The sequence below is a fragment of the Prosopis cineraria genome, unplaced genomic scaffold, assembly GCF_029017545.1.
Source record: "Prosopis cineraria cultivar Desert tree isolate PC_DT_omini unplaced genomic scaffold, ASM2901754v1 PC9, whole genome shotgun sequence".
NCBI classification, from domain to species: domain Eukaryota; kingdom Viridiplantae; phylum Streptophyta; class Magnoliopsida; order Fabales; family Fabaceae; genus Prosopis; species Prosopis cineraria.
Window position 1 is genome coordinate 27,788,517 of NW_026555340.1, and position 27,950 is coordinate 27,816,466.

The 27,950-nt window shown below is 34.8% G+C and overlaps 1 protein-coding gene across 1 annotated transcript; it reads left to right on the forward strand.

Annotated features, from left to right (window-relative positions):
- On the forward strand, nucleotides 1–27,589 carry LOC129320286 (DExH-box ATP-dependent RNA helicase DExH14). The gene is given in 50 exon segments (XM_054965658.1): nucleotides 1–252; nucleotides 574–635; nucleotides 733–901; nucleotides 1,406–1,835; nucleotides 1,913–1,978; nucleotides 2,267–2,371; nucleotides 2,469–2,771; nucleotides 3,103–3,219; nucleotides 3,397–3,456; nucleotides 4,972–5,043; nucleotides 5,140–5,256; nucleotides 5,343–5,504; nucleotides 6,197–6,262; nucleotides 6,357–6,509; nucleotides 6,598–6,681; nucleotides 7,262–7,336; nucleotides 7,417–7,548; nucleotides 7,641–7,706; nucleotides 8,703–8,768; nucleotides 8,872–8,994; nucleotides 9,160–9,309; nucleotides 10,311–10,523; nucleotides 10,850–11,005; nucleotides 11,083–11,307; nucleotides 11,391–11,492; nucleotides 11,588–11,668; nucleotides 11,777–11,857; nucleotides 13,163–13,366; nucleotides 13,470–13,586; nucleotides 13,693–13,786; nucleotides 13,789–13,814; nucleotides 14,420–14,509; nucleotides 14,593–14,718; nucleotides 14,848–14,910; nucleotides 15,276–15,364; nucleotides 15,683–15,773; nucleotides 19,966–20,115; nucleotides 20,189–20,380; nucleotides 20,470–20,535; nucleotides 22,375–22,530; nucleotides 22,610–22,753; nucleotides 23,233–23,300; nucleotides 23,375–23,540; nucleotides 23,691–23,753; nucleotides 24,212–24,307; nucleotides 24,409–24,576; nucleotides 25,299–25,469; nucleotides 26,264–26,413; nucleotides 26,481–26,612; nucleotides 27,127–27,589. Coding segments are annotated over 50 exon segments (6,267 nt in total). The 5' UTR covers nucleotides 1–145; the 3' UTR covers nucleotides 27,229–27,589.
- The last annotated feature ends 361 nt before the right edge of the window (nucleotides 27,590–27,950 follow it).

Here is a 27,950-nt window from a genome sequence, read left to right on the forward strand (position 1 = left end):
GCGGCCTCAACAAAATGAAATAATTCGAAAGTAACATACTTCGATTCTCAGTTGTTGGAGGCTGATATCAAGGCCATTCGCATGCTTCCCTGATACCTTCAAGTTTGCCCAGGGCTCAAGGAGCTGTCAGAGCTATCTTTCAACGATGTTGATTCAGATTCCCCGGCTAACAAACTCTCTCAGAGGCCCGTTTGATGTTGATCGGGCGTATCTTCACCGCAAGCATATACTCCAAAATCGAGAGTCTCACAAGTAATTCGGATATAGAGAACAATTCTTTTTCAGATTATGCTTTCATTCATGTTCTGTTCAGTTCCTAAGAAAATTTGCGCGGTAAAACAGTAACATCAATAATGTTATTGCAATTCATCCCAGACTGTCCATTTTGCTTGCCATCCATTGTGAACTCGAATCTTATGAGTGTTTTGGCTACCTTGCTTGGACGTTTATACATCACTGGTTTATACACTTGGTTTTAGCTTCGTTTGTCCAGTATTAAATAATTTGCTCGTTTCATGTTTCATCGTGTAGTATAATGCTAATAACACTCTGGTTTTAATTTTTATGATATAGTTCTGCTAACTCGATTGACGACTCTGTGCTGGCACGGAAGATCGTTTATAAATGGGAACAAGGTATGTGCAGTTGTTAGCGATGAAGTAGTATGTTCAATTAGTGGCGTAACTATTATCAGACTCTAAGATGTTTACATGAGATGGATTGGTGAAGCAGCTTCATCAGAAGTGCGACATGCATACAGACAGTTTATAGGAGCGGTAGTGGAGTTGATTGATGGAGAAACGTCCTCTGAAGAGTTCCACGAGGTGGTACTGACTCTTTACCATCTCTTCTGCAGTCAGATGGAGGAGGATGATATTGATAGAATAATATCCGATAAGAAGTAAGTAGTGGACTATTGGCTGCCATAATTTTGAAAGAAAATGGCAGCAGAAGGGATTTAGCGCTCACTTTGTTCATTACATGGGCTGTCTATTGTTTTCTCATGGTTTTCCATTTTCTGATATTCGAACAGTTTCTGAATTCAAGTGAATTTATGAATTATATTCTCATGGTTTTCCATCACTATGGAAGACAGTGAACAAAAATTTCTTCTGGTTTATCATTTTTTCATAGCAAAATAATTTCAAACGTGTAATTTGGAATTTCAAGTTTGTGCTTTGCAAGAACAAAGTAATTGTTCAACTGTATATGGTTCTCTTTATTAGGAGGATGTTTTATCTTACATCCCAGTGCACTAGAAACTTGTATACTGTCATATGCATCTCACGAAATGCTGATTCCATAATACGGAATTCTGATCCGTTTTTATGTTAGTCTTGAATGTAGAGAGAACATAGCATATGCTAGAGAACCCTGACTCCTGATATGTGAAATTGTTTTGCAGGTTAGAATTGAGAAAACTCCTTGGTCATACAGTTGCTGATGCCAACTTGAGGCAAGTTGCATCTCTAGCACAGACACTACTCAGAGTGCAGCCTAGCGATAATATAGAAAGAAATCTTGATGCCAGTGAGAATTTAGAATTTGGAGCTGATTTTAATTTTGTAGCACCAGCTCGTTTCTTAATTGATGTGACTTTAGACATTGAGGATATGATGGATTACAAAGGCACTGCTCCTCTAGCTGTTCAAGAAGGACATTATGGTCATATTGGACCAATAGATCATTCTGTTGTGGATGGCGCAAAGTTTAACTTGAGTTGGTTAAGAGATGCATGTGATAAGATAGTTAGGAATAGTGTGTTGCGGCTATCTCAAGATGAACTGGCAATGACCATTTGCAGGGTGCTTGACTCAGAAAAGCCTGGAGAAGAGGTATTGCTTGATGTTAAACTTCTTTATCAGGTATAAAAATCACAGCAGTGTCTAAAATTTTCTTTTTCTGTGTGAAGATAGCAGGAGATTTGTTGGATCTTGTTGGTGATAGTTCATTTGAAATGGTGCAAGACCTTATATTGGTGAGGAGACAGTTGATTTGTTTACTTACATCAGTGGCTATATCTGGATCTTAGTATATTCCTCTGACTATTCAAGTAATTGCTTTATATGTTTTGAGATTTGAATTTTTAAGTATAATAGTGTTGGTTTTGCTTGGGAAATTTAAACTTTTTTTTTGCATGGGCTGAAATAACTGCTACAGTACTTTCTGTTTATTGATAACTCTTGCTTCAAAACTAAATGCATGCTTCTCATCTAAATTTTTGTGAATTTACTTGCATTATAGTTGACGTTATGTCCAATTGCAGCATCGAAAGGAGATTGTAGATGCCATCCATCATGGCTTATCAGTGCTGAAGTCTGACAAAAATGCTTCAAATGCTCAGTTGCGAATGCCTAGTTATGGGACTCAGGTATAGACCTTGTTAATTATTGTCATCTAGATTTTTCCACTTGTATATACTCTATAGTGACATACTATCTCATATGAACTTATATTTTTTTTTTCAGGTAACTGTTCAAACAGAGTCAGAAAGGCAAATTGACAAACTCCGACGCAAGGAGGAAAAGCGAAATAGACGTGGAATAGATCATGCTGGTGATGGTGACTTGTCTGCAGCAGACTTTTCTTCTTTACTTCAAGCAAGTGAGAGGAAAAATTTAATTGATGACACGATTGGTTCTAGTGATAAGAATCAGTCAATAGCTGTCACTGCTCTTCCTCAAGGAACTGTTAGGAAGCATTTTAAGGGGTATGAGGAGGTCATTATTCCCCCTAGACCAACTGCACCAATGAAACCTGGAGAAAAGCTGGTATATATTTTTAAATTCTATTCTTATGAGGCAAATATAATTTTAACTGCTGTATGTAAATAGTTGATGAACATATGAAATGAGAGATTGGTCTCTTGGCAGTTTATTTATGAAGTTGATGTGGTTCAGGAATGGTTTGCATTGAAACTTGTATCTTAATAATTGCTAGCTGATACCTTGTCTCTTCCGCATTTTGCATACTGTCTATCACTTTATCTTTTATTTATTATGTGGAAAATTTTACAACTACCTCAAAATGATCTTAATGGTAAGGCTTTGTTGATCAAGATAATTCCTTATAGGCATTTCTGTTACAATTATCCATTTTCAGATTGAGATCAGGGAATTGGATGACTTTGCTCAAGCTGCTTTCCATGGCTACACATCACTAAATCGTATTCAAAGCAGGATATTTCAAGCTGTTTATGGCACAAATGAAAACATACTAGTGGGTGATCTTTGCTCTAGTTTTGCTATAGTTTTAAGTTTGCAGGAAGTTAATAACAGAATACCAAAGATACGTATTAAGTAATAACTGTTTAAGAATATCACTTGTGCAAAAAAGAAAAAGATGATTTTTACTGTTTCTTTTAATATGTTGTAAGCGGTTTTGATGTTTCTGCAGGTGTGTGCTCCTACAGGAGCTGGCAAAACTAATATAGCTATGATTTCAATCCTACACGAGGTGAATAGTCACTTACTTCCAATGTACTTGTGCTGACAGTTTTAAATTCTGTATGATTCATTCACATTGCCTAAAATCAATGCTTTAAGTTGATGTTTTCTTCTGATCATTATCTTAATGGGAGTGCAATATAATGGATTGCCAAACTTTTGACACATTATCCATGTTGCAAAAAGTGCACCTTTGTTGATTGGAAAAAAAAAATGCCACATATTTCAGAACAGCTTTGTGATGTGCATTTTTTCTTGCGTTCTTGCACCATCCTCAACCTTGTTTCAATAGTCAACTCATTATCAACTCCAATTCCTTGCCAATCTGTTGCAATTCATGGTATAGACCAAACTAATCATCCTCACGACTAATTTCCTTATATTTGGTATGAGTGACTACTTATGTGTCACAATCTTTCTGATGAATGAGAAATGATGAGAAAGGCTGGTTCTTCCATCTCTTTATTGATTAATGTTAAGTTTTCAATTGCAGTATACTCAATTTTGTATTTCTGTGTAACTTGGAATGATTTTGGATTTGAGGACTGATTTGTTGGGCTAGAAGTGTAGATCACTGGATCAATGAAGTTATCAAGAAATTCGCTTGACTGTTAGCAAGGCTCTGAATCCAATGAAAAACTTGTGGACTCTAGGCACTACGTTTTCCTTATAATTTATAAATTTATGGAATTATGTATGTCCAATAACTGGTTTTTAAAACAAAAGTATATGATGAAAGCCCACAACTAGTAATTCTATTGAAAAGTATGAAGCTCTAGCTGCAACTACACTGAAAACCTGGCAAGCTTGGATAATACTTATAAACTAATAAACTTCTGGCCAAATGTTGAATGAAAAACAACAAAAATATAAGTAGTTTCTTCATTTGCATCTTCTAGGGACAGGAGGGCTTTTATGGACCCCTTGTCCAATTAATCTAATTCGTTTTTTTAGTGGGTGTTTCTTTTGGATCTTTGAAAGGATTGGAAAGATCTTTTCCCTCCCTCTCTCTTCTCATTTGTAATCCTCCTCTTTGCAATTAAAAATTGCCTTGAAACTTCTACTTCCTCTGTTTAAAAATGTAAGACATTTTTTGAGGGGTTTGATATTAAAAAATGTAAGGTATTTTTAGTATTTTAAGGTGTAATCAGTGCTTTTCCCCCCCAAAAGTGTCCCTATTGAATAATTACTTTATATTATTTTAGAGTGAAATACTCTATTACATAGGGGTAAATATAGAAAGATAGTGTTAGTTTGAAGATAAGTAACTACTTTATTGAGGGTGAGATTCGATTAAAAATGTCTTACATTTTTGAATGGAGGGAATATACTTTTTGTTTCAAGACTGAAAGGTCTTCTCAAATATCTTCTCAAATGACAGGATGGTCCATGACTTAAGCCTTGTCTTCCAAATGGGATATATATATATATATATATATAAATATGACTGCGTTATTAATTATTATTGTATTGATGATAGGAGGATTTTCTATCCTCCAATTATGTATTTTCTTTTTATATTCAGATTGGGCAGCACTTCAGGGATGGTTACTTGCACAAAGGCGAATTTAAGATTGTTTATGTTGCCCCAATGAAGGTATTTGGAAGCTTTTCTTCTTCATTCGATGTTTCTATTGAGTTTTCTTTTTGCTCTCTAAACCTTTTGTCGTTTACTACTAATAGTCATTTATAGGCTTTGGCTGCAGAAGTGACAACAACATTCAGCAAACGATTAGCTCCTTTGAATATGACCGTCAGAGAGCTTACTGGGGATATGCAACTATCTAAAAGTGAACTTGAAGAAACTCAGGTTTCTTGTTATCAAAATTGTAGGTTTAGGTTTTCTCTATGCAGGCATGGGAACTTAGCATCTTCTTTTTCCCTCATTTGAATCAGATGATAGTGACAACACCAGAGAAATGGGATGTTATTACTCGCAAGAGCAGTGATATGTCGCTCTCAATGCTTGTGAAGCTTTTAATAATTGATGAAGTGCATTTACTTAATGATGATAGAGGTCCTGTAATAGAGGCTCTAGTTGCTAGGACTTTACGACAGGTAAAACCTCTGTGACTGATAATTTATTTATTTTTTGAATTAGTTTCAGTTACAAGTAAGAAGGAGTGCATCATATTTCAATGTAATATTAGAAGGTTTAGTTGTTGATAGAGCACAATGAAGTTGTGCAATTCATGTAGCCAATCTTGCCTAGTAGGAGCCAGTAAGGCTTGTCGTCGTTGTCATCGTCATTATCTTATATGTTGGAATAGGATGACTTTGGCCCAAGGGGACGGAGCCTAAAGGAATTTGGGTTTCAAGTGTATTAGTCTGCCATCTAATTGATTGTACAGCCTTTATTATTATATCTTATCATTCATTTGATAGGATTCTGATAGATTTTCTAAATATATTTTTAGTCTGGTTCTAGGGATTGACCGAGATTTGTTGTGGTTAAACCTAGATAAATAGCCTTGATTGTGAATGGAATAATTAACTCTTGCCCAATTTCTACATTATAAAAAATATTATTCAAGAAAATAAAAATGAATACCAAAAGAAGTATTAAAAGTGTCCTTAATGAAGAAACACAGAAAAGACATGGTTCTCAATACATTAAATACGCTTCAATCCCATTACTTGGTGATAGGACTATGCTTACTCACAGTATTTACTTGCTCCTCATGATAATGGGCCTTGGATTGACCTGTCGTTCCCCCCTTTTTTCTCTGCTTCTTCTTTCAAAAAACCAGGTTGAATCAACTCAGACAATGATACGCATTGTGGGTCTTTCTGCAACTCTTCCTAATTACCTAGAGGTGTTTGATCCCAGTAATATATACTTATGTTTATTACCTCTATTTATACATGCTGAATGCTGAAGTGTCTATAAGCTATGACTGTTATCACCAGGTTGCACAATTTTTGAGAGTGAATCCCGAAACAGGACTTTTTTTCTTTGACTCTAGCTACCGCCCAGTTCCCCTTGCTCAACAATATATTGGAATTAGTGAGCAAAACTTTGCAGCACGTATTGAACTGTTGAATGAGATATGCTACAAGAAGGTCTCTTTCCTCCTCACTTCAGCTCTAAACATATTACATCTTGCTATGATGATTAATTTGCTTTGTTTGGTGCTATTGTTTGAGCCAGGTTGTTGATTCTATTAGGCAAGGTCATCAGGCAATGGTATTTGTCCATTCACGGAAAGACACTGCAAAAACGGCTGAGAAACTGGTTTGTAAATTCAGACGTTTTATATAGTTCTGGTTTATGAATTAGGATGTTCTGTATAGTCCGCTACCTGCTGTAGTTCTTTTGCCTGTATGTTGGGGAACTTTAAACTCTTTAATCTTTTTGTTGACTTGTTATTGAAGGGGAAATTTCTGTCATGCCCCCCCTGTATGTGTACATGGGGGATCAAGATTTGATCAGTTCCTTTGTTCTCTGATTCTCTGTGCAGCTTTGTTCTTTATTTTTTACTGCAAAGGGGTAAAGTGACTAGCATTTTTTTTTTGTTGGACGAAAGCTGTTCCTTCAGTGTGAACATTTATTCTTGAATGAGCATGCATACTTTTGCACCGCTTAATGTTTAATTTAGCATATTTCTGTACACGCTAGCCCTTTTGAGGGCATTTCCAAGTAATGAATGTTTGTTTCTTAACTGTATTTGTAATTTGAATATTTGAATATGCATGTATGCTTTGTAGCTTTGCTAGTTACCTTCAGAAGCTCTTTATCTGTATATGGCAATTCCTAATAGAAGTAGTAGTCTGTTCCATGTTTACGTACCATCATTTATCTGCGTGTTCAATAGGTTGAGCTTGCACGTAAGAATGATGACCTGGAGCTCTTTAGGAATAATGAACACCCGCAATATTCCTTTATTAAGGTAATTGAAAGATGTTCTTCATTCTTCTGGTTCTTCTTGTGTTATCTCTTCTTATATGTTGTCAATTTGATGCTTTCCAGAAAGAAGTTATTAAATCCAGAAACAAAGATCTTGTTGAACTTTTTGAATTTGGGATGGGCATTCATCATGCTGGGATGTTACGTGCAGATAGAGGGCTAACTGAGCGGCTTTTCTCTGATGGACTTCTGAAAGTAGAGCTTTTCCTTTTGTAGAATTTCTTCTTAGATTTTCAGAGTTTGCTAGCAGTTTATATACTTATGCTTTTTTTTTTTTTTGCTTTTAGGTACTTGTTTGTACAGCAACTTTGGCATGGGGTGTCAATCTACCTGCTCACACAGTTGTCATCAAGGTTTGTGCAATTTTACCTTAATCTTATGTCATAATGCACGTATGTATTTTTGCATCATATGAGGCAGATTTTGAAATTTGAAACCTTAATGCTTTCACATTATCTTGTAGCATGTTATTATTATTATTATTATAACAGGACACCCTGTACTAACAGTGCTTTATGAAGGAAAGTACAAGGGCAGAAATGCACTTTAATGTAAAAGTAAATATTTGTGATTTGTAACTACTTTTATTTAAGAAATGACTACTTTTCTTCTGGCAATGTTGCATAGGGGAAGTTGTAATTCCTTGTTTTATTTTCGTCATTGCTAGGAGAAAAGTAATCATTATTTAAACTACAGCAGTCATGAATATTTGTAACACTTAGACTTCATTGAATAAAAAACTTGCACGAGGAAAGTTGTAATTGGTTGTTTCATTCTAGTTATTGCTAGAAGACAAGTAGTTATTGTTTAAAATAAAGTAGTCAATGATATTTATTTTTTTATCTTATTTTTTTATCTTAAATTGGGGGAATTTTAGTTATTTCACAAAAAAAATCATTAATATTTGGAAGCTCCTTAGGGACTTGAGAAGAATCATGTTCCCATTGTTATTTGTATATTTCAAGGGGTTAAAGTGCATTTTTTACCTTGTACTTTCTTTCCAAGAGCATGGGGCACCTTGTAATAGTAAGTAAGGCATTTTTTCTCCTAAACCATTTTCCAGTGGGATTTTCGCTCCTCTAGAAAGAGGTCTAGGGAAAACAAATGTCTCACTTATTAGTATAGGGTACCCAGTGCTCCTTGAAAGAAAGTGCAGGGGCAAAAATGCACTTTAACCCTTATTATTTTAGTATGTAAGTTGAATATTATGTAGATAGCTAACTGGGTTTACCTTTTACTTTACAATTTTACAACAGCAACTTAGTTTTTAATATTATATCCCCATAGATTCTTGGTGGTCTTGATTTACTTTCATGTCAAAATTTGATTTGAACCGTGCCATTCTCCAGGGCACCCAATTGTATGATCCCAAAGCAGGTGGGTGGCGGGATTTGGGTATGCTTGATGTTATGCAGGTAGGACCACGAATTTCCTCATAAAGTACATGTGAAGTATGCATGCTTTTATATTGGCTTAATCAATAGTTAAAGTGCCATTTCTATCACATTTTCACTCTAGATATTTGGTCGGGCTGGGAGGCCTCAGTTTGACAAAAGTGGTGAAGGTATCATTATTACATCTCATGACAAGCTAGCATATTATCTCCGCCTACTGACAAGTCAACTTCCTATAGAAAGCCAGGTACTTTATGGATTACATTGAGGCAGCCATTCTCTTTACTGTTCTTGGACTCTAGCTTGCTGCACATTGATAATGCACATGGTGTTTTTATCCTAAAATAAAAGTTTGAAAAATGTTCTAAATCAATTGGGCACCATTTGCTTAGTGGGTTTTTATTATTTGCAGTTTGTTAGCTCCTTGAAAGATAATTTAAATGCAGAGGTGGCATTGGGTACTGTGACTAATGTTAAGGAAGCTTGTGCTTGGCTTGGCTATACATATCTTTTCATAAGGATGAGAATGAATCCTTTGGCATATGGTATTGGATGGGATGAGGTAATTAATATTGTGTCACGTGCCACGCTAATATATTCCTCTTATCTCTGACATACAATTTCTTTGTAAGGTAATTTCTTTATGTATCCCTTAGTCTTGCCTGATGTTGAAAAATGCATGGAATTTTTACCCCTTTAGTCTTACCCCTTCTGACGTTTAGTCACTTGGATTATTTTTCCTAATGGTTTATGTTTTGGAAGAAATTTTTTTTTTTGACTGACCAGATTAATACGACTGCAAAGATAACCACTAGTTAATTAGTATTTCCATATGATTATAAATTTTGGATTATCTAGAGTAGATGCTGTGTTAAAGTTAGAAATTAGATGAGTATTTTAATTTTAAGCATGAGAAGAGTTAGACGGGGAGAAGCTTTTATCAAAGATTGTGTTTTTGAGTGCGCTGAGTTATGAGAATATGGCTGTGTTAAAGTTAGAAATTAGATGAGTGTTTTAACTTGAAACATGAGAGAAGTTAGACAGGGAGAAGCTTTTATCAAAGATTGTGTTTTTGGGTGCAGTGAGTCATGAGAACATGGTTTTGCTAGATTTTCAGGGCTCTTTCGTCAGCATTTTGAGAAATCAGATGCCATTTATGCGTTCCTAAGTATCCACCCTGCCTCTTTCTACCCCTTGGACTGGGGGAACCTGCTAGTTAGAAAGAGAAAATTGATTTGGTTTTCCCTGTCTTCCACCAGTTATTCTTGAGGCAAGGAGTGTTTGATCACCCCCCCTCCTTGATTGATGGGGATCACTTTCTGTATTATTTCTGTGTTTCGTTCTCTCTTCTTATCAATAAACTCATTATCTTTCTCCCCAAACATAATACATAGTTACCATCACTCCAAACTTGTAAGTTAATAATTTGCTTCAGTGCACAGAGTTTCTATTGTTTCCTCTCACTTTTCATTTTGACCTTGTTTTACTTGGTTACGTTTATATATATATATATATATATGTTGAATAATTCTAGATATGATCTGAAATGTGCTTTTGGTTTAGGTTATGGCAGATCCTTCTTTGAGTACTAAGCAAAGATCTTTTGTAATTGAGGCTGCACGTGCACTTGATAAAGCAAAAATGATGCGGTTTGATGAGAAAAGTGGGAATTTTTACTGTACTGAGCTTGGTCGCATTGCAAGTCATTTTTACATTCAGTATTCCAGTGTTGAAACATACAATGAAATGCTGAGACGTCATATGAACGATAGTGAGGTTATTGGTTTCTACTCTGTTTCTCTTTCTTTGTTTTGTTTTGTTGTTTTTCTTTTCTTTTTGGGTTTTGGGAATTAAGTATTTTCTTTCTTGTTAAAGGTTTCTGCTCATGCTTGTTATATACTATTTGAGAAGTACCTTCTCCTGCTTACATATAGTCCACTGGTTGTACTATAAGATTGGATAAGACGTGGCAATCGATAATTAGTCATTTTCCATCTTGGTTCAGTCTTTTTTGGAAACTTCATCTCAGTCTCGATCAAAATTATTTTTCTAAATTTTTTACTATGTCCCTTCACACTTGCTTTTACCTTGTGCCACTCTAGGTGATAAACATGGTTGCACACTCTTCCGAATTTGAGAATATTGTTGTCCGAGAAGAAGAACAAAATGAGCTAGAGATGTTAGCACGAACATCATGCCCATTAGACATTAAGGGTGGTCCATCCAATAAACATGGAAAGATTTCTATTCTGATTCAGGTTTTTGATCACAACTGGTTCTGTTTTCTTGTTTTTGTACCAAAACATGTGTAAATAATGGTGGTTGTGGTTTGCAGTTATACATATCTCGAGGCTCTATAGATGCTTTTTCATTGGTATCTGATGCTGCATATATAAGTGCTAGTTTGGCTCGTATAATGAGGGCTTTGTTTGAGATTTGTTTGCGGAGAGGATGGTGTGAGATGACCTTTTTTATGTTGGAATATTGCAAAGCTGTGGATCGTCAAATTTGGCCGCATCAACATCCCCTTAGGCAATTTGACAGGGACCTCTCTGCAGAAGTCTGTCCTGATTATTCTATTCCTCTTAACTTCTGAAGCTATGTTTCATTCTAGTGTGTGATAATCTCTCTTGGGTGGTCTAGATATTGCGAAAGCTTGAAGAACGTGGGGCTGACTTGGATCGCCTTTATGAGATGGAAGAAAAAGAAATTGGGGCATTAATTCGATATGCGCCTGGAGGAAGGGTATGTACCTTTAGGATAGCATTCAATGATTCCTTTGGAGTTGAACATAGATGTTAAAAAATAGTTAACTTTTTTCTCTCTCTTTATTTTATTAGTTGATCAAGCAATACCTTGGATATTTTCCATCGATCCAGTTATCAGCAACTGTGAGTCCTATAACCAGGACTGTCTTGAAGGTAATACCATGGTAAACGTTTCTTTTCTGAATACTCAAGATTGCAGTTCCTTTTACAGCCAAATATCTTCTTTTGAATCCAATTTCGGAGGTAAATTGTTGTTTACAGATTGATTTGGTCATAACTCCTGATTTTATTTGGAAAGATCGTTTTCATGGCGCTGCTGAACGATGGTGGATTCTTGTAGAGGTGATGCCTTGAGAATATTTCCGATTAGATTTTCTTGGGATCATCAGTCATGTTAATCAATTCCTGAATTATTGTGAAAACCTGTCCAGTTATGATGCATGGTTAATTATGATCATTCAGCAAATTATTATGGGTATAGAATCTAAGGCTGGAGTTGTTTGTCCTACTCAAAGCAATGAACATAGGATAGGGGCATCAATATTGAGAAATCAAAGGAAACATTAATAATCAGTTGACCAAATTTTTTTGGATTATATAATTATGAAATTAATAGATCATTATAAATTAAATCTGGTTTGGATATTATATTTATTGTGAATCCAATTTAAAACAATGCTGGACTATTTTTTCACATTGGCTATGCTCTTTGCTCAGAACTCCCCCTTTGTAGCCCCACCTTCCACAGTCCCTTGTGCTGCAGTTGGGATTCAGTATGATATGAATTGAGGCAGTCAATTTTTTTATCATACTTCAGAAGAACAGGATCGGATATAAGACACCATCCATGACATTCTTTGATTACACCAACAAAAAAAAAGGGGGGGGATGCATAGATGTGAAAATAAGTCAATGATTAAATGATAGCCCTTCAATTGTTTGTACAAGAATAATAAAACATTAAAGGAAGATCAAGGATACATGAATACTTAATCTATCAAAAACTTTTTGAGGTGTTCCTACAACGGATTTGTCTTTTGAGGATGCCCTTTTTCTATTATTTCTTAGGCTGTGCTTGGGTGAATTCTTTTCCCCCCAACTGGGAATCACTTGAAGTCTTAATGCTTTGCTCAAATTTTCCAATAATAATTCTGCAGTGCTAGGTGTATGCTAGATGAGCAAATAACCAATAATTTCATTTCCATTTGTAAAATACAGATACAGATAAACTGAGAAAAAGCAAATAAAAATTAGTTCCAAGTCTTAATTTGCAAGGACTCCATCCAAATTATGATTGATTTATTGTGATCTTCTTGTATGTATGTGCCATATTTTTAATAGAAACGCTTAATTGGTCGGATATCTTGATGTGCTGAGAGTTCTTTAGTCTTGAAGTGTGCATAAGTCTTGGCCATGTGCCACTAGTATTCACTTTTATCCAGCCTGCAACCTTAAAGATTTACAATTTCCATGGGCAAATGGCAAGTGCATATTGGATGTCACGATTTGTTGTACTTTGCTGTTAATGTCACTTATCATGGGTCCACCTTTCCCTTGAAACATCTGTTCATGTCATTAAATATTTCACTTATTGATAATCTGGTACTCTAACACTAACTTGGGTGCATGCTCAACTATTTCAAGCAGGACTCTGAGAATGATCACATCTACCACTCAGAACTCTTCACAATGACAAAGAGGATGGCTAGGGGAGAACCACATAAGCTTTCCTTCACTGTGCCAATATTTGAACCACATCCACCACAATACTACATTCATGCCATTTCTGATTCTTGGTTGGGTGCAGAGGCATTCTACACTGTATCTTTTCATAATCTAACACTACCTGAGGTAGCTTATGTTTATTTATCTCGTCTCTAGCTCAATTTTATGACAATTGGCTTCTCGTAGAACATTTATCTGACAAATTACAACGGAACTGTGCTGTCTTCAGGCTCGTACTGCTCATACAGAACTCCTTGATTTAAAACCTCTCCCAGTGACTTCTCTTCAAAACAGTGCTTATGAGGCTTTATATAAATTTTCACATTTTAATCCTATACAAACACAGGTTTGGTTAAATTGCTTTACTACAAGGTTTATTAGGTTACGCATCATGAATTCTAGATATATTAACACTTGAAGGCTGTCTTTTTATGGCTTACTGGACTAGGCAGACATTTCATGCGTTGTATCACACGGACAATAATGTTCTCTTAGGAGCTCCGACTGGAAGTGGAAAAACTATATCTGCAGAGCTTGCTATGCTGCGTTGTTCAATACTCAGCCTGATATGAAGGTTTGCACTTAAATTTGTTATATCATATTGAGAGCATATAGTCATGGTACTGAATTTGCAGAAAAATTATTAAACAATATATATTGATGTTTTCTTTGAAAGAACATACTGGTTGAACTTTGGAGGAGTGACAAGCATTTAAATATCTTGATATAACCTTGTGAACAGAGAAAGTATGTAGTTCATTATTTTTATACATGCAAGGAAAAGAACACCTTCTAATGCAAGAAGAATAAAAAAAAGTCCTCCATTTTTTTTTGTCTACTATCATCTTAGCAATGATCAGCTGCATCTGCTTTATGCCTGTAACTACTGATATCCTCCAGTGTAGTAGGCATTATCACCTTTTTCAAGTCTTTGATTACTTACTTATAAGCAAATCAAAATGTAGGACCTTTTTTTTCTTGGCGCCCTATGCTCTGTTGATTGCTGATGATACATTTTTCAAACCTTTAGTGTTTGTTTCTTGGGTGGTGAAACATTTTGTTTGCATTGTGTTTAATTTTATTGTGATGCATTACTGCTGAGGAAAATAACATTCTGGGAGGCTGCCACTTTCCACATAATCTCATGAAGTTTGAGCTCACCGCTGTCAAAAAATGCAGGTTATTTATATAGCACCTTTGAAGGCTATTGTTAGGGAAAGAATAAATGATTGGCAAAAACGTCTTGTATCTCAGCTAGGGAAAAAGATGGTATTAATCTGTTTTGACTGATTTTCAAACAATGATATACATAAACATATGGTTTTGATAATAATGTGTTATGGGTCTATCAGGTTGAAATGACTGGAGACTATACACCAGATTTGATGGCCCTTTTGTCAGCAAATATTATAATATCTACTCCTGAAAAGTGGGATGGTATTAGCCGTAATTGGCATAGTCGAAGCTATGTCACAAAGGTTCGTTCTTATACATGTCTTGAGCAGCTGAGTTGGTCTGAATAAAGTATTACATTACATACTAAATAATTAATTATATTTTCAATGCTATCCATTTTACATTTGCATTTTCCTGGCACTGATCAATAGGTTGGACTTATGATATTGGATGAAATTCACTTATTGGGAGCTGATCGGGGGCCTATCCTTGAGGTATATGTTTGTGAACTGGTGACATATTAATTTATTATCCCTCTAATCTCCGTTACTTTTCTTTTTTTAAACTTCTTAGTAAAAAAAAACATGCTTTAATTTTACTAAACACCATTCAAGTTAAGTTATTAGGTAAATGCCAATGAATAGTTCTATCACAATCCTTAACAATTCCTTTAACACATAAACCTTCTGGGCTTTAAGTAAGGAATAAGCACAAACCATTCCTTGTTCTGAAACTTAATCACTTATCATAATTTTGCATTAACCCATTGGTTTAACAAATTCAATTGTGTATTTTAGTTTTCTTGGCTTGTTTTGTAGATTCATCCTCGTTGTTCAACTGAGGACTTTTCTGTTTGTAGGTTATTGTTTCTCGGATGAGATACATATCATCTCAAACAGAGCGTGCTGTACGGTTTATAGGTCTTTCTACCGCTCTAGCTAATGCTGGGTATGTTTCCTCTGAATACACTTCATGAGAGAATCCCTCTTCTTATTCACTTGCCCATTTCCTGAGTCCTAAACTTTATATATGTCCATGCATGTATAGATTGATTGTATTGTTTGGTGAACAAAAGTCTGTTGTACTTTATTTGTTATATTTTGATGGATTGATGTTGGCAATGCAAACTTTCTATGGTACTTCTGTGTATTTGGGGGGATTAATTTTGATCTTCTGTATGAATGGATCCTCACCCTAAGAAAGTATCTGTTGGGAAATTTTTGGATAAACTAATAATTTGACTTTTTTCCCTTTTTGGTAACACAGTGATTTGGCTGATTGGTTGGGGGTTGAGGATATTGGACTTTTCAATTTCAAGCCAAGTGTTAGGCCTGTACCTCTGGAAGTTCATATTCAGGTAAGTCATCCCAGTGCTCCCTAGCTTATGGCTTTGCATGCCCATTTTATGGAATATTGCTTGCAGTTGTGTTGGTCAAATGAAACAGTGAAGAAGGGATTAATGAAAGTGAGGGGTGTACTCGGACTTATGTTGTGTCCAAATATGAAATACCTATAAATCTTCGTCCATCTGTTTCAAACCTGTCCGTCTCTTTCTCCTACCTTAAGAGTGCTGTCAGAATCCTTCATTTCTTCTACTTTACAGAACCAGAGCACCTTGTGAATTTAAAAATTTGAAATAATGAATTGAATCAATGCAATACAATGCAACAAAAAAGAAACTGCAACTTGAGAAAGAGAATGTAATTTTTTTTCTTTACTATAGGAAGCTGTAGCATATACTTAATGAAATTTGAAATTGGCTGTAACAAATTTTATTCCCAGCCCATCAAGGTTATTAGATCATGGCTATGCTATAAATTCATGTTTGAGGCACCAAGCCTTTCTCACTTACCTAAGATAATAGGATTTATGAAGTTCAAATAAGATCTTAAAAACAGAACAATAATCCTAACTACTAGCAACAGAAACATGCGATAATAAAAAAGAGATAAGATATTTGAGTGAGATTTTTTGGTTAAGTCATAAGGTGTGATATCCAACAAACTTTAATTTTTCTTGTGATTGTGTTTGATTAACTCTTGTATAGATACAACAACAACAAGTCTTATCTTACTAGGTGGGGTCAGCTATATGGCTTGTGCGATGCCATTGTGCTCTATCATTTATTAAGTTTTTAGAAGTATTGTTAACTAAGAGGTCTCAATCAATAACTTTTAAAAGTGTTCTCTTTGGCCTTCCTCTATCCCTCTTGATAGGGCTTAAAGTTATATGTTCTAATCTCCTCACGTGTCTCCCGTGATCTTCTTTGTACATGTGCAAATCATTTCAAACGATTTTCTACTAATTTTCCTTCAATAGGTGCAACGCCTACTTTTTTCGATATCCGCTGATTTCGGATTTTATCTTTACGTGTGTGTTCACACTTCATTTCAATGTTCTCATCGTTGCTACTCTAACTTTATGTTCTTGTATTAGAGCCCAACATTCACTACCATATAATATTGCTGGTCTTATAAGAGTTCAATAAAACTTTTCTTTAAGTTTATTAGAAATCTTACGATCGCAAATAACCCCTTTAGCCTTTCTCTAATTTAACCACCTAGCTTATATCTTATGTGCAATATCTCTATCAATTTTCCCATTATGTTGAATAATAGCTCTCAAATATCTAAATTTTTTCACTTAAGGTATAATTTGATCGCTTATTTTCACTTTCAAATTACTACTCATTGATCTTTTTTCAAAATTACAATGTAAGTACTCCATTTTGCTCCTACTCAGATGGAAACCTTTTGAATCCAATGTCTTTCTCTATAACTCAAGTTTACAGTTAATATCTTCTTTTGTCAACACAATAAGAACTATATTATTCACGAAAAGCATGTATTTGGGGATTTCCTCTTGAATATGCTCAATCAAAACATTTAGGACTAAGTGAAATAAATGAAGACTTAAATATGATCCTTGATTCAGTCCAATCCTCATAGGAAAGTTTTTTGTTTCACTGTCAGACGTTCTTATACTAGTTGCCGCCTCAAACATATCTTGTATAACTCGAATATAGGCAACCCAAACACCCTTTTTTTCTAATGCTTTCTAAAGTATTTCTCTTTGTACATGATCATAGGTTTTTTCAAATTAATGAAAATCATATGTAAATCTTTACCTTTGCATTGATACTTTTCCATTAATCTCCTTAGTAGATAAATTGGTTCTGTAGTCGCTTTACCTAGCATGAAGCCAAATTGATTTTTAGAGATAACAGTTTCCAATTGCAACTTATGCTCAATTACTCTTTTTCACAATTTCATTGTATGATCATAAGTTTAATTTTTCTATAATTAGTGCAATTCTTAATATTCTTTTTATTTTTGTACTTAGGAACTAAGGTGTTTTTTTTCAATCGTCAAGCATTTTTTTGAATTGTAATGTCACATTAAATAACTTAGTTAACCATCATATCCCTTCTTCATCTAAACATTTCTACATTTCCCTAGGGATACAATCAAGTCCATTAGCTCTATCATTTGCCATTTTCTTTAAAGCTTCCTTTACCTCACAATCGCATATCCTTAGATAGAATGATAAATTTTGTCCTCCTTTAGAAGTTACTAAATCCTCCAAGTTATTAGATGAACCCCCTCCATCATTGAAAAATTTAGAAAAGTAAGTCTCCTATCTACCTTCAATATCACCATTTGTGAACAAAACATTTTCCCATTCATCCTTTACACTCCCTGTGATCCCATTTATAAGGCACGTTTTAAAAAGTCTATTTGGTTTCATTTATAAGTCACGACATGGTTTTTTAGGTAATATTTGAAAGGTATTTTTAAAATTACCCTTTATGAGAGAGAAAAAGTAACATAACATCACTATTTAGATTTGTTATATTGGGGCATACTTGGAATTTTACGCACTTTTATTCCTTTTACTTTTTTCGTATTGATATTTGTGAGGTTGGTAAAATTGACTTATAAAGAGGACTGGAGGAATACATTTTACTTGTTTCAAATCTCTTGGCAATTTCATAAATTTTTCATTCTCCATTCTTTGTTCCAAGACTATAAACTCTTCAAATGTTTTAGAACGAGTTTCACTTACCACCTTCTTAGTTTCTCTTTTAGCCATACGATACCATTCCTAATTTTTATTATTATTGCACGGATAAATGGCTTTAAAACATTCCTTCTTATGTGACTTTTTCCTATACACAATTATTCCACCACCAAAATTCCTTTTCTCTCGGATCAAAACCTTTTGATTCACCCAAAATTTCTTTTGCAACCTTCCTTATCTTTCTAACCATATCTTCCCATAAGATGCTAGTGCTTCCCTGGGACTCCCAAATTCTTTCAGTCAAAAGATTTCGCTTGAAAATTTCTCACCTCTCACCTTTTAATTGCCACCACCAAATCTTTAGAGTTAGCACTTGTTGACAGTTTTGGTTTTTACTCATAATACGCACATTAAGAACAAGGGTCCTGTGTTGTGTCGTTACAGCGTCCCCCAGGAATCACCTTACAATTTTTACAAAGTTTTCTATTCGTGTTCCTTATCAAAGAGAAATCAATCAATGACCTTGAGGCTCTACTTTTAAAGTAATGAGATGTTTATCCCTCTTCTTGAAAAAAATATTGGCAATCTTAAAATCATACGCCAAAAAAAAATCAAGAATAGATTGTCCTTTATTGTTTAGCTCCCTAAAGCCAAAACTACCGTACACTCTCATATAATGACATGTCTCTTTCTTGACATGATTGTTAAAGTCTAATCTAATAAAGATCTTTTCATTTTATGGTATGTGTTAAATCAACCCCTCCAAGTCTTCCAAAATAATTCCTTAAGACTAACTTCTACTTTGACTTGAGTTACATAAGCACTAATAATATTGACAATCTCTCATCCAACAATCATTTTTAAGGGAATAATTCTATCTCTAATTCTATTAACTTCTACCATATTCTTCTTTCACTCCTTATCAACAATACTCACCTCGTTGTGTGTGCTTACTTTCCCAGTATACCAAAGTTTGAAACCTTGAATATTCTTAGCTTATTCACCGGGCCATTTAGTTTCCCGCAAGCATAAGATGTTAATTTTTCTGTTAATCATAACTCTTACCACCTTTACAGATTTACAATTCAAGTCCCCATATTCCAAGTGCCAAAGCTGATCTTGCTCACATGGACTAACTTCTTTAGCCGCACTTGTCTAGAATAACACGGTAGCCCTTGCTCATTTAACACTAGATCTGGGCACCAATGTAGCAGCTCTAACTCACTTGTCATTGCACTCGAGCATGTAGCGCGTTATTTACAGGCAACGACCTAGCATTAGCATTAAAATGTCTATTGTTCATATCCATGTGAGATTCAACAAAGTTCTACGCTGATTATTGAGGGCTTAACACAACTCTCCTCTTTTACCTGCGCTTGAGACTAGATATATAACATAGGCAGATTTTGTTATTGAATCTCTTGTATGGATGGTTCAGTGAAATTTAATTATAAGTTGTTCATGGTTGTTTGTTATCAGAAGTGGAAGAGAATGTTGCCCATAAGTATTACTTGTTCTTCATGTCGCAGGGATACCCTGGGAAGTATTACTGCCCAAGAATGAACAGTATGAACAAACCAGCTTATGCTGCAATATGCACCCATTCACCAGCAAAGCCAGTTCTCATATTTGTCTCATCACGACGACAGACAAGACTTACTGCATTGGACTTAATTCAGGTGAAACTTTAATCTCATGTTGGGAGCAGTAAACATTTGAACTTCTATTTATTTTTCTTCTCTGTGAGTGTAGTTTGCTGCTTCAGATGAACTTCCAAGACAGTTCCTCAATATGCCAGAAGAAGCACTACAAATGGTTCTATCTCAAGTTACTGATCAGAACCTGAGGCATACTTTACAATTTGGCATTGGTTTACATCACGCAGGTCTGAATGACAAAGACAGATCACTGATTGAGGAGCTATTTGCAAACAACAAGATTCAGGCAAACATTTGTGACTTAAAAATTGGCACTGTCAAAACCATGTTCTGGCTCTCACTTGACTTATTAGGTATTTTATGATGTCAATGTAGGTATTGGTTTGTACAAGCACCTTGGCTTGGGGTGTGAATCTTCCAGCTCATCTAGTGATTATCAAGGTGATTCTAGCACTTTCTTTCCCTTTTTCATTTTTTTTTTTTTTTGGGGTGGGGGGAAGAATAGTATCTGAAAGAGGTGAACTTGTAGTGATTTCTTTATCCATATCTAGTAATGTCTTTATCCATATGGCCCAGTTGATATTGTTTATTTTTTAGTCCTGGTCATGTTTGCTTTTATTTTACTGGATCAGTAACAACTTCAATTGTTCAAACTGCTGCACATATCTGCGAAACAATGTTTGAAACCAATATAATTTTTATGGAAGGGTAATTGACTAGTCACTTTTATTCCCTTCATTCACATAAACTGGTGTTTTCAGTGCATTGCTAAGAACTTGCTGATATTATTAGTTTTTGAATGTCTTGAAATGTTTCTATCATAGAATCTATGTCTATCCAAAAGTCTAAACTGTGTGAAGTAGAGGCCTATTATAACATGTGCCAAAATTTAATTCGTTTCACTAGAGGCTGGGGCTGGCAAGGATACAACTCTAGATCTCTGTCATAAGAGATCCACCACCATGTTAGAACCATTTTGTTAGCAACCAGTGAAGTCTCAGCCAAAACTCAACAATAAAAATTGAAATCAAACCAATTGGGAAACCTGAGGTTTTACTGTCTCACAAATTAAACCAGCTGCGGAACTTGAGTTTTTACTATTCCTCTGAACACATTATTACACTATTTCAGCTTACGGCTGATTCCCTTCAAAATCCAACACCCTAGTACACCCAAAATGCAGATACACGGCAACTAACGCAAAATGATGCAAAGGGTATTGATGCATCTCTGCTACAAAGTCCTGAGCAGTACATAAATTACAAAGGACACTGCTAGAACTGAAGACATGGGCCATGGTTTCAAAACAATAGCAAATAAGATAAGCATAACGCTTAAATACATACTGCACAAGCAAATAATCGATTTGCCAACTTTCAAAAGGTTGGTTCTCTCTGCCAAAAACTTGACCCAAAGTGCCCCGCTTCTCTTCAGTTTTCCTCTTATATATACCCTATCAACAACTCCTAACTGCTCCCTCTTAACTTTTCATCACGACTACCTTGTGTGCTCCTCCACTTTTCTGTCTTAATTGATTCTTTTCTTCTGGACCAGTAGTCCCATTTTCTGCCTTTTTTCCACTCATCTATGTTTTCTTCTATGTGTTTTGATTGTTGCAGTGGTTTAGGTCCCATCGCATTTCAAGTTACAATTTTAGGCTTTTATCAGACTTGTGAATGCAAAGACGTCTATTTATGACCTATAGATGAACTAGTACTTTGTATTGCTAATCATTTGTATTGCTAACCCTCAAATTGTCATGTGTAGCTTGTAACTTCCAGAATACTAAGGACTGAGGTTTACATGATTACTTCAACTGTCAGGATAGGTGAATTTTGATTGATCAGTTTAGAATTGATCTTAGGCTCATGTTAGAAGAGTTATGTCTGGCTTAATCTGGTCTGTGCCAGTTGTTAGGAGGATCCTTGGGAGATGGCACAATGGTCTGCTGAATCTAATGGCTTCTAATTTATTGATATATTGAGGTTGCTATGAATTGGGGTATTCACATACAAGGCTGAACTTGTGAAAAAAATATTTGTATTATTTCTTGGATTCTTGCTGGTCACTTTTTCTCTAGTCTTAGTCATGATTATGTATTGGCTTTTCTTGACCCATGTACACCTTTACTGTTTCTTTGTTGTACGTGTACCCTTTGTAACAATAAAAATTAATTTATTTGTATGTTACTCTGGCATATGATATGTGTAGTGTCAGACTTTGTATTATTGTCTCTCTGAATTTATTACACCTTTTCAAAATACTTCGTTTCTTTTGCAGGGGACAGAATATTATGATGGGAAGACAAAGAGGTATGTTGATTTTCCTATAACTGATATATTGCAAATGATGGGTCGTGCTGGACGTCCTCAATTTGATCAGCATGGGAAAGCAGTCATTCTTGTTCATGAACCCAAGAAGAGTTTCTATAAAAAGGTCAAATTTGATATTGATAATTATAATTGTCCATACCTGAATCGTCTGGGGACTAGAATAATTTTGTGTATTTTTGCAGTTCTTGTATGAGCCTTTTCCTGTTGAGAGCAGTCTGAGGGAGCAGTTGCATGATCACATTAACGCAGAAATTGTTTCTCAAACAATCTGCCACAAACAAGATGCAGTGCATTATCTTACATGGACTTACTTATTCCGTAGGCTTGTAAGTTTGGGAACTTTACTATAATTAGATGATACAGAAAAGTGGTTAGGGGTGAAAGGTCATATGCTTGTCAAGTCAAATTTAAACTTAAGCATTTCATTTATGATTTCCATATCAGAATGCTATTAATTTTTTGGGTGAAACCCCTCCCTCATATTTAGTTGAAGATACGTTCTATGCTTATTCTTGTCATCTTCTTGCCACCTTATAACACGCCTAACATGGAATGCACGAGTTATCTATTTTCATTTTCTTATGCAAACAGTCGTATATGAGCAATGTAACTAGTAATCTAGTTCTGTTTCAAAGCAACTGTTTACAGAAAATTTATAGTATTTTTTAATTGCTTCTGAGAATATCTTAGCTTGTGCCAATCATTTCCTTGTATCATCATATCTTATGTTGAACAGAAGTTGATCATAGATTCAGCCATTGTAGTAAATCGGTTCTGCAAACATGCTTAATAGATTTTTTATTAGGTGGTCAATCCTGCCTACTATGGATTGGAGAACGCAGAACCTGAAACTGTGAGTTCATATTTGTCTAGGTAATGCCATAAACTCTGGATCGTACTGAACCTTGTTAGAGATATTGTCTGTATCAGTCATTCTCTTTTGGCAGCCTAGTGCAGAACACATTTGAGGATCTGGAAGATAGTGGATGCATCAAAATGAATGAAGATGAGGTGGAGCCAATGATGCTTGGTTCGATAGCATCTCAGTATTATCTCAGCTACATGACAGTATCTATGTTTGGGTCAAACATTGGTCCTAATACATCACTTGAAGTAAGTTTTCTTTTTTCCTAAAATTTCCCCCTTCTCTTGTCTTTTTGGTGTCTTTCTAATTCAAAAAATGCTTCTTCGTTGTTAAGTGAAATTGCCGTGTAAGATATTTTACCTAAAAAATAGAATAACAGTAAAAGATCTTTGCTGTAGGTGTTTTTGCATATTTTATCTGCTGCCTCCGAATTTGATGAACTCCCTGTGCGCCATAATGAGGTATTGTTTTTTTCTAAATTGGCTCTTAATAAGACCTTATTTAATGTCTGTTGGGGATGCAATACATTTTGGACATGCATTAAAAGATGAATCATTAATGTATTAAAACGCCATCTAAACTTGTGGGCTATTCCCCTTTCTCATAGTTTGATCAACAAGCCTTATCCTACTAGGTGGGGTTGGCTATATGAATTGTACAATACTATTGTGCTCTATCATTTATCAAGCTTTTAAAAATATTGTTAATTAAAAGGCTTCAATCAACAACTTTTAAAAGTGTTTTCTTTAGCCTTCTTCTACCCCTCTTGACTGGACTTAAAGTTATTTGTTCTACTTTTCCTCAATCATTCTCATAGTTTGATCATTGTTACATTTACCTTTTACATTTAGTTGATAAAGCTCTTAGAATCATATTCATTCATGAAAGTTGACTATACTGCATCATCCTTATGCCATAGGAAAAATACAACGAAGCATTATCTGAGAAGGTTAAATACCCAGTGGACAAAAATCGTTTAGACGATCCTCATGTCAAAGCAAATCTTTTATTTCAGGTCAGTTGTGTCTGAAGCAGGAATTCAGCATGCTACAATTCTTTTATTTTCATTGATTATTTTGTTTGCATCTCTAATTGTAAAATTTTTTTGGGTTTCAGGGTCATTTTTCGCAATTGGAGTTACCAATCAGTGACTATATTACAGACTTAAAATCAGTGTTAGATCAGAGTATACGTATAATTCAGGCCATGATTGATATATGTGCAAACAGCGGTTGGCTTTCAAGCTCAATTACCTGCATGCATCTTCTGCAAATGGTCATGCAGGTATTGTAATTTTTTTGGGGGGGATCCGCTGCGTACTTTTTTCCCCTAAACTCATCCAATAATAAATGCTGATGTGCTTTTGCTCAGCATAGACCTATTATACTGGATTATTTATTTATATCAGAATCTGACTACATGGATCATCATACTGCCCCCATAAACATGAGGTTACATGACCTGCAAAGTCATAAAAACCTAGAGGAACACTTTTTTATGAAGTTCTTAAATATTGTTATTTAGTTCCAAGTGTTTTGCTTATGTGATGAGGAAAATGCAAAGGAGTACTTGGACTCAAATGTGAAGGCAAAAGAAAACAATACCTATTGTTTTTTCTTCTATTTCTTTATGTTTGAAGGGAACAAGAATATTGTTATTCGATTGATCACGCCACTTTTTGATGATTTCCCATCGTCACTTGATAAAGCAGAGGGAACACAACATATCCAATATTCATTGCATCTCTAAATCCATTTTTTTATTAGTCTAGCTATGGATAATGCAGAATTTAACTCTTGCTCATAATGTAGTTGCCTATGGATTGGGCAAAAATAATGCTTGGATTACTACTTATGACACACACACACACACACACACACACACACACACACACACACACACACACACAGTATTCAAGGATGGTTTCTGGCCCATTAACTGTTTATCTTCCTCATCTGGAATATTCTTTGCTTTTTATTCTTTTAAATATCATGATTTCCTTTCAGGGTTTGTGGTTCGATGAGGACTCTGCCTTGTGGATGTTGCCATCCATGAACGCTGATCTGATAAGTTCACTAAGCAGAAATGGAATTTCTACTGTACAGCAACTTCTAGATATTCCTAAGGCCGCATTGCAGACTGTAACTGGAAATTTCCCGGCTTCAAAATTATATCAGGTAAAGTGCTAATAACGTTTCCTCCTTTTTCTTAATAGAAATTTTTCCTGTTTACATACTAGTTCTAAATTGTGAATATGTGCTATTGTAAATCTAGATGGCAGAGTGATGGAAAAAAGAAGGCACAATTTGTCTGTTGCATTTGGTAAAATATTAAAAAAACCACGTGAATCCTGCATGATGGAGAATTTGATCATTACATTTTTTTTTTTTTTTTGCTTGAAGAAGCAATTCGTTTGCAAAGAAAAACCTGTCAATTTGTATTTTGTACCTGGAACCACCGAGCTATTATGGGTTTCTGCGAGTTTTGTGAGTTGTCCACGTCCATGTCCAACAATTGTCACTGGCACATTAGTTACATTGTGACACTTAAAAAATTCCTGGCTAATCTAGGTTTTGACATATTTCAATGTTTGTCCAATCGATGTCCTAATTTTTTTGCCTCTTCTATTTATCAAATACTAAAATTGAAATGTATTTTCTAATGTTAAATTTAAATAATCTAATTATAGAAAACATTTTTGACTTTCTTGGATCATGTATATGGTTATTAATGCGTATATGTGGTAGTTGCCCTTATCAAAAGAACTTTTTATGGTAATTAATAAGTTTCTTTTACTGGCCAAAAGAACGTTACTCCTGCATTTTTATTACGAACCAACATTACATGATGGAAGGGAAGTGGTTGATGGGTTACGCGTTAAGTAGTAACTCCTGTCCTGCATATCAATGGTCTTTGTCAAATTAGACTTGCATTTCGCCTTTTATCTGTGCTTTCTTTTTGATGAACCCAGGATCTGCAGCACTTCCCTCGTGTCAAAATGAAAGTAAAGCTTCAGGGGAAGGACACTGACAGTGGAAGGTCCCACACTTTGAACATCAGACTGGAGAAGACGAATTCTAGACGACACTCTTCTAGAGCTTTTGTGCCTCGATTCCCTAAGGTGAAGTTCTTGCGTTGTTCTTTATTAGTAGTTTTAAACTGTAATTAATAATTCTTTTTTAATACAGATAAAAGATGAACAATGGTGGTTGGTTCTTGGTAACACCTCTACGTCTGAGCTATATGCTTTGAAAAGGGTTTCTTTTTCCGATCACCTAGTCACCTCTATGGAGTTACCGCAAACTCCAGCTGCTTTTCAGGTGAAAACGGTTTCTCCCTCCCAAATTGTGGTCCTTCGATCCCTTTCAATTTGACCTGTTTTATTTCTATTTTTAAGCAATTTCAAATTAAATTAAGATGACTTTAAGCTGATCCAACGTCATTATGACGTAGATATGATGTTTTTGTTTTAGTTCAAGAGGACTTCTTATTATGGGTGGGCTTTGCCTGGACCAATTTACGGTTTCCCATTTTTTTCAATCTCTTTTCCAAATTGAATACTGCTAATTATGTGCCAATTCTTTTTAAATTTAAGGTGAATCGCACTGTTTGTGGTTTATAAACTGCATGACTTTCCGTAAATTTTATATCAATATAATTTGTGATTACTCTTAAGAAGCAATCAATCCTGTTGATAGTTTTTCTTTTGGCAAATAGCCTGTTTATAAATTTAATTGGACTTTAATATTGTTTACTAAACTTTGGGTATCCTGATTTATTTTGATCAAGAGTATCTGTCGGTATATTTTTCTAATTTTTTTGTTTGATTTACAGGGTATGAAACTGATTTTAGTCTCAGATTGTTACGTTGGCTTTGAACAAGAACACTCGATCCAAGCACTTCTGGGTGGTCAACAAATAGAAGCAGGATTTTAAGTAATTTGACAGTCATCGGTGAATATTATAGAGTTGGCTTCCGTTATCCTCCAATCCTTCTTAGCTTCTCCACCTTTGGATTTCAATTCAAAAGGTTGAGATTTAATGTATTATTGTTATATTAAATATATTTATAATAGTCATATTAAATAAGATTATTAAATTTATTAGTTTAAATTTAGTTGTTATTTGCTCAAAAAAATTAGTTGTTATTTAATATAATAACATAATATATTGAATCTCAACCATTGAAATTGAGATCCAAGGGTGAAGAAGTTAAGATGAGGCTAGGAAGAGGGAAGCTAACTTCAATATTATGGCATGTAAGATGTTCTTTTCAGAAGGAAATTATTATATATTTTTTCGGAGGCGCAGTATCTTTTTTTTTTGTGTGACATTTTTTTTTTAGGAGGTGGAGGTTTAAGGTTTAGAGTTTATAGAACCATATCTTTAAGCTATTTCTTTTTTAAAAAAATTAATGTTTGGAGATTTCAGTATAATAAGTCAGATTGAATAGAGAAAAAGACAGAAATAGAACGAAAATTTTGTCCAAAGAACTTTAATCAGAAACTAAAACCATTCCGTTCAACGATAGGAGGGGAGGAAATGAGAGGATGATATTTATTAATTTCTTATTTATTTAAAGGAAGGAGATAGATAAAATATGAAAAAAAAATGATAGAAAAATTTCACCAAAATTTATAAATAATAATGAAATATTT